General features: G+C 64.9%; 1 protein-coding gene across 1 annotated transcript; it reads left to right on the top strand.

Annotated features, from left to right (window-relative positions):
- Positions 1 to 4,959: 4,959 nt before the first annotated feature.
- On the top strand, positions 4,960 to 13,607 carry MNEG_5706 (hypothetical protein; the record flags this gene model as incomplete). The annotated part of the gene is made up of 19 exons (XM_014045819.1): positions 4,960 to 5,036; positions 5,202 to 5,289; positions 5,530 to 5,631; positions 5,889 to 6,086; positions 6,334 to 6,381; positions 6,794 to 6,924; positions 7,299 to 7,464; positions 7,822 to 8,161; positions 8,837 to 8,933; positions 9,063 to 9,279; positions 9,448 to 9,646; positions 10,059 to 10,576; positions 10,848 to 10,885; positions 11,076 to 11,409; positions 11,788 to 12,021; positions 12,297 to 12,363; positions 12,607 to 12,701; positions 13,182 to 13,331; positions 13,566 to 13,607. The coding sequence occupies 19 exons, from the start codon at positions 4,960 to 4,962 to the stop codon at positions 13,605 to 13,607; spliced, it is 3,141 nt and encodes a 1,046-aa protein (XP_013901273.1).
- Positions 13,608 to 14,240: the final 633 nt, after the last annotated feature.

The raw sequence follows: 14,240 nt of genomic DNA, 5'->3' as shown, positions 1-14,240 counted from the left end.
CCGTCGTCGCTGCTGCGCTGGCGGCGCGCCGGGCGTTCCAGCAAATCATGCACGTACAAACTCTCTGGCAGTTCTGGGCCCCTGCCTCCTGCCCCAGCTGCACCTCCGCCGCGTGCCGGCGGCCCATGCCACGACGCTGCAGGCCGCGGCACCTCTGGCGACGCGCCACCCGACGCCGCGCCGCCGACGCCGCCGCCATCTGGGGCCCGCAGCGCATTGGGGATGGCGCTGTCGCTCTGGTGCGGCCGTTTGTGGCTGAGCGCGGCGCGCGCGCGGGCGGCGCGGGGGCTGCCCGAGCCGGCGCGCCCGCCGCCAATCATGGCCATGAGGTAATCATCGCTTGGCAGCTCGGGCCCTCGTTTCGGGGACAGCCCGGGCTGCCGCTGGGCGGGGGGGCGGGCCGCGGGGCGCGGGCCGGACGGCGGGCTCCGGCCGCCGCGCGGCTCAACGCCCGCGACGTGCTGGTCTGAGCTGGGCTGGGCAAGGCTGGGCGGCTGCTGCCCGTCCAGCGGCAGGGACGGAGCCTGCAAGCAGGCACGGGAGGGTGGGAGGGGAAGAAGCTGAGAATAGAGGTTTGCTATGGCCTCGCACTCTCACTCACCCGCTCCCCTTCCCTCCCCTCCCACAGAGCCAAAGCCAAGGCGCCCACTGATGCGAGGGCATGAATCCCACTGCCGCGCGTGCAGGCCCAGCCAATTCAAAATCGCGACGCGGCGCGTGGGCTGAGTGCCAACCCATGGTCAAAAAATCCCACGACAAAACAGCTGCCAATCACGGCCCGCCCTTGGCCCCCGCCCACCTCGCCCATGCTCGTGTCATTTTCCTCCCCACCGCTGCCGCTGTGCGCCCTGGTCGGCGGCGCATGCGCCGCAGCCGCGCTGCTGCGCCGCGTGTGGTGGTGATGGTGCTGCTGGTAAGGACGAACGCCGCCGCCACCGCCAACGCCCTGGTGGTGGTGGTGGCGCCGCCGCTGCGCTGCAATCCGCGGCTCGTCGTCGCCGTGGGCGCCCGCCTCATCCAGCTGCATATTCTCTGGAATTGATGGCAGCTCCTCCGATGGGGGTGCCATTTCAAGGCCTGCGGGCCGTATGCATAGATGGGCAAAGTGTAACCGACAAACTGGGCACGGTGGTGGGGTAGCCCCAGGCGCGGTCTGCCACAGCTGCCACCGCTGCCGCTGCCGCCGCAGGCGTGTCCCACCATCCACCCGCTGTAAGCGCGGCCCGCCAGCGACACCACCCTGCTATGCATCATCTCTCAGTCTCCCCAACCGCCCCAAACCAACCCTGCCAAGGGCCCAAGAGCCCTCCCGGCCCACCTGCAGCCGCCGCCAGACCGCCCGCCCCCGTGGCTCCTCGTGGGAGGTTGTCTGCTGTCCCGCCACTGCCGTCTGCAGTAAGCCGCTGCTGCCGCTGCTGCTGGCGCCCGTTGAGGGCGCCTGCCCCAAAGGCCTCATGTTCCGCCATCGGGCCTCGCTTGGCCCATGGCTCGCCCTGGGGCCGCGAGCCGCTTTCGGGCTCCAACGTCGCTTTGCTGGGGTGAACGACCGGCTGCTAGAGCCCACGGCTGCTGATTTGCGCGGATACACAACCGTGGTGCTGCGCGCTCTGCAGGGCACACAGGAAGCGGTGATGTGTGGGGTGCGCAGCGCGCGACGCATGGGTCAGCGAGGGGGCGTCGTGTTGCTGGCCATGCGCTGCCTGGACGCGAGACCCAGCCAGCCCAGGTCGTGCCAGCTTGATTGCCGGTGGTTGTATGTATAACTGGAGCCGCGTTTGCCATCCCCCTACGGGGCTTGCACTACGCTAGCCTTCCGGGGCCTTTGGCCAGACGGCCTCGTTTCCCACCGCTTGACAGGCATGGGCATCCACAAAGCAGCCTGCTCACTCTCAAAACATCCACGAGGCCGGCCGTCACACAGGAGACTGTGCCCAGCAAGGAAGCGGCGTGCCAGCAACCTGCCCCGTTCTTGCCGAGCTCTGAGCCACGGCCGCCCAGGTATACAAGCGATCACGCGTTTTGGCACCACCTCAGGCGAGGCCGGCCGCCCCGCCACGCACGCACTCGCCTGATTGTTTGCGCGATCCAGAATCCCGCGTGTGTGTGCTGGAAAGCGTCGATATGAGCTTAAAGTTGCAGAAAACAAATTGAAAACGTGGTCGAGGGGCTCCCACAGCGCCAAATCAACAAATAAGTATCTCGCCACCAGAGTGAATCAACGCGTCCAGGCAATCCCCGAGGCCAAGCATGAGAATACAACATGCAATATACCTCGAAAGGGTTGTTGAGACATGCCGCAGGTCCTGTCGGCCCTTCTCGCTCGGGATGCTGATCCGGCCCGTCGTCGACTCGTGGTGGGCGCGTGGGCGTAGCTGGTGGTCCCCCTTAGCATGCGTGCGCAAGGGCGCGGCCAGTGGCTGGATTAACAATCCAACATGTGTGAGTCCGTGATTTGGTGTTACAGCGGGACGGTCTACTCAACGGCTGGCCTCGGTCCATGTGCCTTCCCCCCTCCGTTCCCCGCACCAAGCAAGTGTGGCCATACACCATGAATCGTATCCGTATGCCACCAGGTGGTTTGAGCGTCAAGTTTCAGCAAAGTATTGACACAGTCCATGCGTCGTGTGGTCCGCCTTGCTCACAAGGCTGTCGCAGCGGGGCAGCGTTTCCAAGCTGCCAGCGCATGGGCACTTTTTCCCAACATGCAGTAATATCTCGCCTGCCAGGGTGGTGGACCACTGTATGATGCATGCCAAAGGACCTGCCATTCATTAACATGCACACAGGGGCGATGGCCGGGCGGATGTCAGGTCACGGTAGTGGATTCGGGCTGGGGGTGGTTGTTGACTCACTTTTGAGGTGTGATGTCATCTGGGCTGAGCAGGCATCATGGAACCCCCCATGCTCTGGCGTTGTGCTTCATGGGAGTCTGAGTACCCATGTTTTAGCCCCAACACCCACACGACGCCGCGGTAGCGCTTGGCGCTTGAGGATTCTGTGTGCACAATGATATCTCGCGTCACCCGGGGAGCCCCGGTGTGCCAAGTACGGTATGCCACGACATGTACGGTAGCCCCTGACGCTTTCGAGAATCAGTACATTTGTGCGGTTTCAGCTCACACGCCTGTGCGCACGGCTTCAGTGGCGGTGCGCTGCTGGCTGATCTGACCGCTGCGCGCGACATCGACTTCTTTTGTCATCCAATCATCGCAAAAGCTTTAAGTTGTAGCTATGATTCCCAACACGCACGCATGGAGGCGGCCGCAGGCTTCGCTATCCTCTCGCTGGCAAAGGCTTGTATACCGGTATGGCTGCCGAGCAGGCAGGAGCATGGGTCCGGAACCCCCACCAACATCGCGTGGCCGCAAGCCTGATTGGGTTAGGTGCGCCTCCGCACGCTGCTGGGCGGCAGCTCAGCTGGTGCTTTCCATTTTGGCGCAAGTCGACGTGCGCTTGCATGTCGCCCTTTCCACGCCAGTGTTCGCCGCGCCACTGACAGGATCCTTGAAGCGAACCGGTAGCCTTCCGGGGCCTTTGGCCAGACGGCCTCGTAGCTCCCATCTCTTGACGGGCGTGAGCATCCACAAAGCAGCCTGCTCACCCCTGAAACATCCGCAAGGCCGGCCGTCACAGGAGACTGCACCCAGCAAGGAAGCGGCGTGCCAGCAACCTGCCCCGTTCTTGCCGAGCTCTGAGCCTCGGCCGCCCAGGTATACAAGCGATCACGCGTTTTGGCACCACCTCAGGCGAGGCCGGCCGCCCCGCCACGCACGCACTCGCCTGATTGTTTGCGCGATCCAGAATCCCGCGTGTGTGTGCTGGAAAGCGTCGATATGAGCTTGAAGTTGCAGAAAACAAATTGAAAACGTGGTCGAGGGGCTCCCACAGCGCCAAATCAACAAGTCTCTCGCCACCAGAGTGAATCAACGCGTCCAGGCAATCCCCGAGGCCAAGCATGAGAATACAACATGCAATATATCTCGAAAGGGTTGTTGAGACATGCCGCAGGTCCTGTCGGCCCTTCTCGCTCGGGATGCTGATCCGGCCCGTCGTCGACTCGCCCCGGTCGTGGTGGGCGCGTGGGCGTCGCTGGTGGTCCCCCACAGCATGCCTGCGCAAGGGCGCGGCCAGTGGCTGGGTTGGCGATGCAGCGTTTGTGAGTCCGTTCTTGATGTTACAGTGGGACGGTCTACGTACTCAACGGATCATGCGCCTCGCCACTTCCGTTCCCGCCCGCACCAAGCACGTGTGGCCCAACACAATCACACTTGCCGGTGCACCACCAGGTGGCTGGGACATCAAGTTTCCACAATTGATTGACACAATCCGCGCATCATGTGGTCCGCCTTGCTGACAAGGCCGTCGCAGCGGGCCAGCGTTCCCAAGCTGCTGCAAGTGCATGGGCACTTTTTTCCCAACATGCAGTAACATCTCGCCTGCCAGAGTGGTGGACCACTGTATGATGCATGCCAAAGGACCTGCCGTTCATTAACATGCACACAGGGACGATGGCCGGGCGGATGTCAGGTCACGGTAGTGGATTCGGGCTGGGGGTGGTTGTTGACTCACTTTTGAGGTGTGATGTCATCTGGGCTGAGCAGGCATCACGAACGCCCCATGCTCTAGTGCTGTGCTTCATGGGAGTTTGAGGACCCTATGCAGCCCCAACACCATGACAACGCTGCGGTAGCGCTTGGCACTTGTGTGGATTCTGTGCTAAATGATATCTCGTGTCACCCCGCGAGCCCCGGTGTGCCAAGTACTGCATGCCACGACATGTGACCCCCAACGCTTTCGCCAATTCAGTACATGTGTTCAGAAAAATTCAAGACGCCTGAGCGCACGGCTTCAGAGGCGGTGCGCTGCTGGCTGATCTGACCGCTGCGCGACATCGACTTCTTTTGTCATCCAATCATCGCAAAAGCTTTAAGTTGTAGCTATGATTCCCAACACGCACGCATGGAGGCGGCCGCAGGCTTCGCTATCCTCTCGCTGGCAAAGGCTTGTATATGGCTGCCGAGCAGGCAGGAGCATGGGTCCGGAACCCCCACCAACATCGCGTGGCCGCAAGCCCGATTGGGTCAGGTGCGCCTCCGCACGCTGCCGCGAAGCAGCTCAGCTGGTGCTTGCCATCTTGGCGCAAGTCGCCGTGCGCTTGCATGTGGCGCTTTCCACGCCGCGTTTCGCCGCGCCACTGACAGGATCCTTGAAGAGGATGCTGATGTGGACGATGAGGTGGCGGACCTGCTCCAGGGTGCCGGCGGTGACCCGGACGTCCTGCGCAGCAGGGTGAGCGAGCTTCCGCTCTACCGCTGCATTGCTCGACGGCAGCCATCGGCCGCGGCGCCCGGCAATCGCTACGCCTGCAGCTGCCTGCTGGGGACCAGATAGTGGGGATTGAGTGTGAGGGCAGCGGTCCATGGCGCATGCACCGCCGCCGTGCGCGCCGCTGCACCATCAAGTCGCCCCATCCGCGCCACCCACAATCACGAGCGCCCCTCGACCCTCCGCTACGCGCCGCCGCCGCAGATGGAGGCCCGGCTGCAGCAGCGGGAGCTGTTTCAGGAGCGCAGCGGTTCGGAGGCGCCCCCCTCTGTAGTTTTCCGGGAGGTCGATCCTTTTGACCTTTGGGTGAGAGCGCCACACGCATGATCAACCGCCGCAACTCAGCCCGCAGCATGCCCGCCGCTGGGCATGACGGCAGGCATGTGCGCGCGTCACCCGGCCGCCAAGTAGAGAAGTCGCCCGTCCGAGCGGTGGCGAACAGGGCGACACTGGCCGCGGTTTCGGCTCAGGCCGCGGCCTTGGTCCATCCCGTGGACCATGAGACGTGCTACGCGAGCCGCCTGGTACGCACCAACACGGCACCCTTGGGGTCGCCCCTGCAGGTGTGGCTGGAGCTGGGGACGCCGCTGACGTCCAGCGAGCGGGACATGCTGTCGAGCGCCCTTAAGAGCTGGTTTGTGATCGGGAAGCTCGGCGGGTACAACAGCGGCAACCTGCAGGCGCGAGCGCTCGCATATGCCCCGGGGTTGGGGCGGGACTGGGCGGGCCGGCGCCATGCAGCGCGGCTGCGAGCAGCGCATGTCAGAGCGTGCCCGCTGGGACGGCAGCAAAGCCTGCCCTCCGTGTGCAGCCAGGGATTATGGAATGCAGGGATGGGGGCAGGGCGCGTGTGACGGGGCGACAAGCCGTGAATGCAAGCCGCCGCTGCCTGCCCGTGTCCCTGCAGGGACCATGCCTTTTGCAACTTGGCCATGTTTGCTGCGCCTTGGCGCGCCCCCTGGCCTGATTGACTCCCCCTGGTCTCCCCCCCCCGCCCCCGCTGCCCAGGTTTACCACAACTCAGCAGGGGACCTCTCTTACCTGGTAGCGGGGGCCGTGCGATAAGCGTGCCCGCTTGCTGTGCCGGCGCATGGGCCCGCTGGCTGCCGGCGACATGCCCTTTTGCGATGCCAGGCGCACGCCCCGCGAGCCCTGGGCACAGACCACACATCGCGCTCCTGCATGCAAGGAGTGCGCGTCCTGGTGGCTCGTATACGCTCTCGTGCACACGCACGCACGCACGCAGGCACACGCACGTGCGCGCGCGCACGCGCGCACACACACACACACACACACACACACACACACACATTCACACACACACACATTCACACACACACACACGCAAAACCGTGCAACATGCGTGCATGCCCTGTTTTCAAGTCTGAGCAACCCTTTTGCGCAAGCATACCACACGCGCATGTGCGCAAGCCCACACATGTGCACACACGCAAACGTCAACCCTCAGGACTATGACAATTCTGAGCTGCGGCGCGCCAGCGACGGCGTTGGCGGGGGCGATGAGAGTGGCTCTGCTATGGCGTCCTTCATGCATGAAATGGGGGACCCCGAGTTCAACGGAAACATGGCTCGGTTCAGGTGTGCCCCTAGCGCCCGCCCTGCCAACCCGGCACCTCGCGCGTTGCGGGCCGTTCGCCAACGGCTGCCTATTTGCCCAGCACCGCAGCAGCCACGCCTCGCGGGTTGGCGCTTGGGCGCATCATACTGCATGCGCTTTCCGAATTTTGAGCACTGAGCGGCGTTGGGGGCGTTCCACAAATTGGTTTGACTGCAATTGCTCACTTGCAAATTCGAATTTCTGACTTTTGGTCTTGCTCAGCAGCCGCTAAGCGTGAAGGTCGGCCGCACGCACGCGCGAACGCACGCAAACTTCCCGGAACGCACATGTGTGCTTTTGTCGCCCTGCCAGACACCGCCATCTTGGCACCCACGCCCCCCCCCCCTTGTGCCAGGTGCGACATGGGCACTGCTGATGAGGTGGCGCTGGACGTCCTTATCAACCTGCTAGTCGGCTTCAGCCGCGATGTCGCGGCGGTGGCCCGCATCACGTTTGGCGGGGACCAGCTCAACGGCTGGGCGCGGGCGGCGGGCGGCGGCGACGCGCGTGCGCCGCCAAAGGTGCGCGCGCGCGGGCGGGACCGCGCTGGTTCCCTTGACAGGAGGGATCCGCGTGCAGGATAGCTCCCTCAAACAATCAGCTAGCCTGTTACGTGACAAGGAGGGGTGCGGGTGCTTCGCGACGTGTCAATTGCCAGGTCCCTGCAGCTTGGAGGCAGGCTAACAGACCCTTGTGCATCCCCCTTCCCTCCCTGCTGACTGGACGTCTCTCGCATGTCAGCACCACAGCACCACCCCCATCTGTCTCCTCACACCCGGCCGACGCAGCCGGCTGTCGTCCTCTGACGCAGCCCCTTTGCACCCAGCGCCAATCCCCACGTAGCACACCCGGCCACCTGGCATTCTCCTGGCCCGCAGGTTGGCATCAACCCTATGCGGCTCCCGGACGGGGTGGAGGACGAAATGGACCTCATGCATGAGCTGGACTCGATGCAGACAGATATCGACGAACACATCAAGCGCAACGGGCGCGAAGCGGGGCCCGGGGACGCTGAGGCGGCCGGCGGCGGGGTCCCCGGGCCGCTTGGCGCGGCGCGGGCGCGGAGCGGGCTGGGCTGGTCGAGGGGCCCGGCGGCAGCGGCGGCGGCGGCGGAGGAGGGGCCGGCGGAGCCGGGGGCGCAGCTGCCTAGGGATGGGGGCGCGCCAAAAGCGGGGCGTCCGGCGGGCGGGCGGCGGGCTGGGGGCACGGCGGCGCCGCGTGCGCGGAGGCCGCGCGTCGGGGCTGAGGGCATGTCTGTTTACTCAGAGGAGGACTATCGGAGAGCCTTCCCCAATCGTGGCGGCGGGGCCGAGCAATGAGCCGCCCCCGGGCTCCGGCTGCTGAGCAGCGGGTGGTAACATGTAGGTTTGGTCTGCAGCGATGATTGGCTGGGGCTCATTTAAGCAGCGGCATCCCCAGTGGCTGCTGCTGTGGCACCAGGCCCGCAGCCCCGCACGTGGCACACTGCACTGAAGTGACAGGGGTGGTTGTGGGCAGCTCAGGGAGCGGAGGCTTTTTGTCCTGCTGCTAAATGCCACCCACCGTGCCCTTTGCACGGCACTTGTCGCACAAAGATAGATACACGACTTGATTACTGCACTCTCTTCACCTCGGATCATCGGACCCGTGTAGAAAGACAGCTGCAACACGCGCATACAGCTCATGCAATCATCACCGAGCGAGACTGTTTTGTCTAATGATTTGCATAGATAACATGCGGAAGTAACATGCGGTTGACATGGTTGCTGCTTCTGATCGGGGCAGCGATCGCCTTGAACACCTTTGTGTTCGTCGGATGGGGTGCCCCGCAGCCCTTAGAAGATGATAGAGGTGGAACCGACGGTGGCTGGGCATCAGACACACGACTTCACGGCGATATCGATTTTCCCGCAGCAGGCGACGCGGCACCTCTGGCCGCGCAGCCGGCCCGTGCATCGCTCGAACTCCTGTGCGTCGACCGTGCCAATGTCGACGGCGGCTGCCACCAGCAGTAAGTTGAAGGCTCCGCACTGACGAGCCGGTCGATGGAACGGACGCGTGTGGGCGCCGGCAGGCAGCTGCCGCCACCCCTCCAACTGCAACGTTTGAACTGACAGCTCACTGCCCGGCCCCTCACCAGGCGCTGTCAGCAGGACAACGAGCTCCGGTTCGTTTCGTGCAAGGCCACCTGCGGCACCTGCGAGCTGCTGCGCGCCGCGATCGCCGCCGACACCGGCCTCGCCGTGCGGATCGTGCAGCGGCTCGGCAGCTGCAGGGACACGCGGGACGACTGCGCCGACCTGGGCAGGGCGGGAAGCTGCCTGGGGGATGCGGACAGCATGGTCGCAGGGTGCCAGGTGGGCGGGCGGGGCCTGTCGGAGTAGGAGCAGCGGATGAGGGGCGCAAGGGGCCGCCAAGAGGCAGCTAGGGTGGCTGGACGTCACCTTTCGGACCCATTCTGTGGATCATACATGCAATCACTGCCTCTGCCGCCTCGCCATGTGCAAACCAATCGGGCCCCGCAGGCGACGTGTGGGTACTGCACGACAGAGCCCACGAGCGGGGGAGCAGCGCCACCGGGTGCGGGCCGCGCGCCCTGCTCGGACGACCTGAGCCTGTGCCCCTTCTTGGCGCAGCAGAAGCTGCTGTGCCCCACGGGCGGCGGGAATGGCAGCAGCGGCGGCAGCGGCGGCGGCGGCGGTGGCGGCGGAAACAGCACAGGAGGTGGTATTCAGCATGGAGGCTGGATGGCGACTCAGTGCAGGGCCAGCTGCAAGCTGTGCCGTCCCACTCAGCAAGGCGCAGGTGTGGCTTTGGGGCACGAGTGCTCCAGGGGTTGATCAGGGGTTGAGCCCCTGCAGTGGCAGCGGCATCCTGTGAATGCAGCAAGGGTGGGCCGCGCAGCCCCCCACCACGCGAGCCGCGTCCTCGCTGCTTGCACTTTTGCGCGGGCCAAACGGCAGTCGAACCAGCATCGGGTTTCTGTGATGGCCACCCCAACAGCGGGCGCCTGCCCGCCCCGCACAGCGCTGCGGGACCAGCGCGCAGCCAGCCGAACTAGCCCAGCCGGCACAGACGCCCAGCCCCTCTCCCCGCCGCGCACGCCCACCCGCGTGAACGCATCGCGCACGCGCAGCAGTGAGCGCCGGCGATGTGAAGCTGCTGCCCCTGGTGGACCTGCGGGAGCTGGAGGGCCCGTCCGCCTGCAGGGACTACCACGAACAGTGCAGCCAGTGGGCGGCGGCGGGGCAGTGCGGCAGCAACCCCGGCTTCATGCAGCTGCACTGCAAAGCCAGCTGCAACCCGTGCGGCAGGCTCCCCGGCGCGCAGACCGTCGGCGCCGCGCCGACGCCGGCGCAGGTCCTCGCGGCGCTGCAGCAGGCGCAGCGGGTGGGTCGGCAGCAGGCGGCTGGCGGGGCTGCGGCCGGCGCGGGGGGCATCATGCTGCACGTGGCCGCGGGCGCGGCGAAGCCGGCGGCAGCGCACGTGCCGGGCCCGGGGGTCGCAACACTCAGCAGCACCCAGGCGGTCCAGCAGGACGACGCGTGGCACCCCTTCTCGGTGTGCGGCCCGAATATGATGGTGTCCGACGCGAGCGTCGACTGCACAGCCATGGATAAGCTGGAGACGGTGCCCTGCAAGGACGACAAGCAGGTGGCCTGGGCGAATGGGATGAGTTTTGAAGGTTATCTACTGATTGATAAATTGACTCTGATTGATTGATTGGTCGATTGGTCGATTGATTAACTGATTAATTGCTTACAATTCTTGATCTTGCTGCGGCATGCGAAGCGCGGCACGTGAGTGCGGCTCCAACGGTCCCCTCTGCGTGCATCAGTTTGCCGTGGCATTCGCTCGGTTCCTGTCGAAGCGCGCACCTGATTCATGGTTGCCTGCCCCTGCCCCGCCCCTCGCCCCGTCTCAGGAGTGCACGGTCTGGGAGAAGCGCGGCGAGTGCAGGAAGTGAGCCCCTCAAAACACGGCCTTGGCAAAGGAGCGAGGCCGCGCCGCCCGACCTGCGACGGCTTTCCCCTGCAATCGGCTCCGCTTCGCGCCATTCATGACAGCGATGCTGCCGACGGCACCCACTCAAGGAGCTTGTTTGATACCCCAAAACGCCGACCCCGACCTGTTCCCCATCCCGCCCCTTCAGGAACGCTGCTTTCATGCACCGCAACTGCAAGGCGTCCTGCCATGCGTGCACGACGTACTACTACCCCTCCCCCTACGAGTTCCGCTCCCTCGGCCCCCCCGGCAACAAGACCCGCGAGCGGCTGCGCGCCGCCCGCCAGGCCGCGGCCGAGGCGTCGGAGGACCCGGCAGCTGCCGAGAAGGCGGCCCTGGAGGATCAGAGCGTCGACCCCGAGGAGACGCTGAACGTGGTCATGCCGTCCATCGGGTTGGGGACGGCCGGGCTGGGGGAGTTCACGGCGGTCGCGGTGGCGGCGGCCATCAATAAAGGGTACCTCCTGTTCGACACGGCCGTGGTGCGCGGACGCGGCGCGCGCGCGCGCCCGCGCGCGTACGCTGCGCGGGGCGGCGCTGACTTTGCTGTCATGTCATCGGCAGGCTATCCAAGCCGTTTTTGTTTTGTCTTGTTTCATCCCCGCATATTACGGGTTTTTGTAGGGGGTGTTAAGGGGGGCAGTTGCACAAGGTGCAAAGTGCGCCAGCTGCGTACGTTTGGAGGGTGTGGAGCTTGGGGGGCGGACGCTCCTGCCGCCTTGGCAGCACTGGCACAAACATATGGGCCCCCTTGTTCAGAACTCTCCCGCTCCACAAACAAGCCCTCCCCATCGTGTCCTTCCACACGCCGCCACCAAGCCGACCCGCGGCCCCGCGCGCCCGTGCCCGCCCCCCGGCAGGCGCGCGAGTGGTACAGGGAGGACCTGGTCGGCCGCGGCGTCAGACAGGGCGGTGTCGCGCGCGAGGGCCTCTTCCTGACCTCAAAAATCCACCCCCGCGACCTCGGCCGCGGCGCGACGCGCAAGGCGCTGCGGCGCGCGCTGCGGGACCTGCGGACGGACTACATCGACCTGCTGCTCATCCACTACCCGCGCTGCTCCGACGGGCTCGGCTGCAAGAAGGGTGGCCCCGCGGTGCGCACTTGGGGGCGTGCGTCACGGGCGGCCCCGGGGCCGAGCGCGCGGACGTAGGCGGCGGCAAGGGCGTTGCGGCTGTGTCGCGGCGGCGAGCACGACACGCCCTTGTCCCTCGGCACCGGCCGTGCATCCACACCTGCTCGCCAGGCCGCCGTCCGCGTTTACGCACGCATGAGTATGCATACGCAGGGTGGCAGCACAGCGCGGCTCGCGCATTCATCACGTCGGCCCACCAAAGCGCATTACGCGCCCCGCCCTGTACAACCACCCAGTCGACGTGGCAGGAGTCGTGGCGGGAAATGGAGACCATGTATGCGGAGGGCAGGGCGCGCGCCATAGGTGCGCCGCCAACGCATGCCCCCCAGGCACACACCGCCCCAGGGTGAAACGGCAGCAGCACACCAGTGGGCCCTCCCCTCGCCCCTGGCGCGCCGCACTCGGTCGCGACCACATCCAGCGGCCAGTTGGGCCGCATTGAGCGCCATCAGCTGCGGACGCGCTCGAGAGGGGTTGAGCGTCTCGGGTGTTGACATCATGCGCACAAGCACGCAACCGCCGGCTGCTCCCTCTCTTTCCTGGCAGGCGTCAGCAACTTTGAGGCGGCGGAGCTTCTTGAGCTGCTGGCCATGGCCAAGGTCAAGCCGGCCGTGCTGCAGGTGCATGTGCGCGCGCCGTGGGTGCGTTGGTGCGCCCGCCGGCCGCGCAAGGGGCGTCGCCCTCGCAATGGGCAGCGTCGCCGCCGGCTGGGCAAGGCGTTCGCAGGAAGGGCGGGCGTGGCGGTGTTCTTGGCACCAAGTTTGCGTGCGGCCGACACCAACGCAGCATTCACACCTGGGTATGTGTGCGCACGCCCAGTTACCCATGCACGCGCCCAAGCTCACTCACAATCACATGCTTTCTTGCCTTGCCTTGTCTTCCTCTAAGTTCTGTCATCGCACACTGTCATGTGCCCCTACCTCTACACACAGCGCGCACACACCTACACACACGCACGCACATGCACACGCGCGCACACACACACATACATGCGCGGCACGCGTGCAGATGCGCGGCACGCGTGCTCACGTGTGCACACCACACACACACACACACACACACACACACACACACACACACACACACATTCACACACACACACACGTTACCACACTCAACAGGCCCACAGCGACCCCCTGGAGTCAAACGGTCATCTCCTGAACATCTGCCTAGAGAGGGGCGTCACATTCGTCAGCTACTCTCTCCTGGGGACTCAGTGGCCTGTCAAGCCCGGGGAGCCAAACCCTGTGCTCAGCCACCCGGTAATCGAGGTGCGCGGGCATGCAACACGAATACGGTAGACAATTGTAGAGGCTAGCAAGTTGTGGCTTTGCACACGGCTTGTAGGCATGCGCAAGTTGATTGCCCCACAGTTCCTTGCAAAGAAGAGCAAAAATCACCCCTGTCCTGACAAACCTGTTGCTACCAATTGTCCTCAGCGCGCATGCACGCCAAAGGTTCATGCGCTCTCAATCCCTGCCCCCTCTCCTAACAACAACGCGCAGGCCATTGCCAAGGAGGTTGAAAGAACACCTGCTCAGGTGTGATTGCGTTCGCGCAAACGTGCTGCGTGCATGCAAGCGTGTCTATGTGTGCATGCGCACGTGTGTGTGTGCACATGTGAGTGTGCGCGTCTATGAGCGCATGCACGCAAGCCTAAGTGCATTTGCCTGCATGGCAAGCTCAGCTGTGGTGACTGAGTGGGTGCAGCACATGCACCTTGCCCACTGCGATTCCCCGTGGATGTACCACGCTTGTTAACACCGGAACCCTCACCTTGCTGCCCCGTTTGCGGCATGCGCCCCAACACTAGGTCGTCATCCGCTGGGCCCTGCAGCGTGGCATGGCTGTCATACCTCGCAGCTCAAAACCTACGCACATGGCAGAAAATGTCGAGGCGCTTGGCTTTGAATTAGAGGAGGAGCATATGGAGAAAATCAACGCCCTAGACGGCACACGGCCGGGCGCGCCTGCGCCGGTGGCGCCTTCATAGCGCCGGGTATTGGCGAGGCGAGGGTGCCAATACTGCTGTTTGTGTCCGTCGAAAGCGCGAGCTGCGGCCAGACGGCCAGCCGCAGTTCCTAGCAGATGCAGCTGTGTATGTGCATGCAGCTGTTGGTGCCAGGAGTAGAGCATACGCCCACCTGCCCACTCAGTGCGGTCAGCTGTGATTGAGCCCA

The sequence above is a fragment of the Monoraphidium neglectum genome (genome assembly GCF_000611645.1).
Source record: "Monoraphidium neglectum strain SAG 48.87 unplaced genomic scaffold scaffold00869, whole genome shotgun sequence".
NCBI lineage: Eukaryota > Viridiplantae > Chlorophyta > Chlorophyceae > Sphaeropleales > Selenastraceae > Monoraphidium > Monoraphidium neglectum.
Note: the sequence above shows the minus strand (reverse complement) of the source record. Positions and strands in the feature narration are given on the sequence as shown.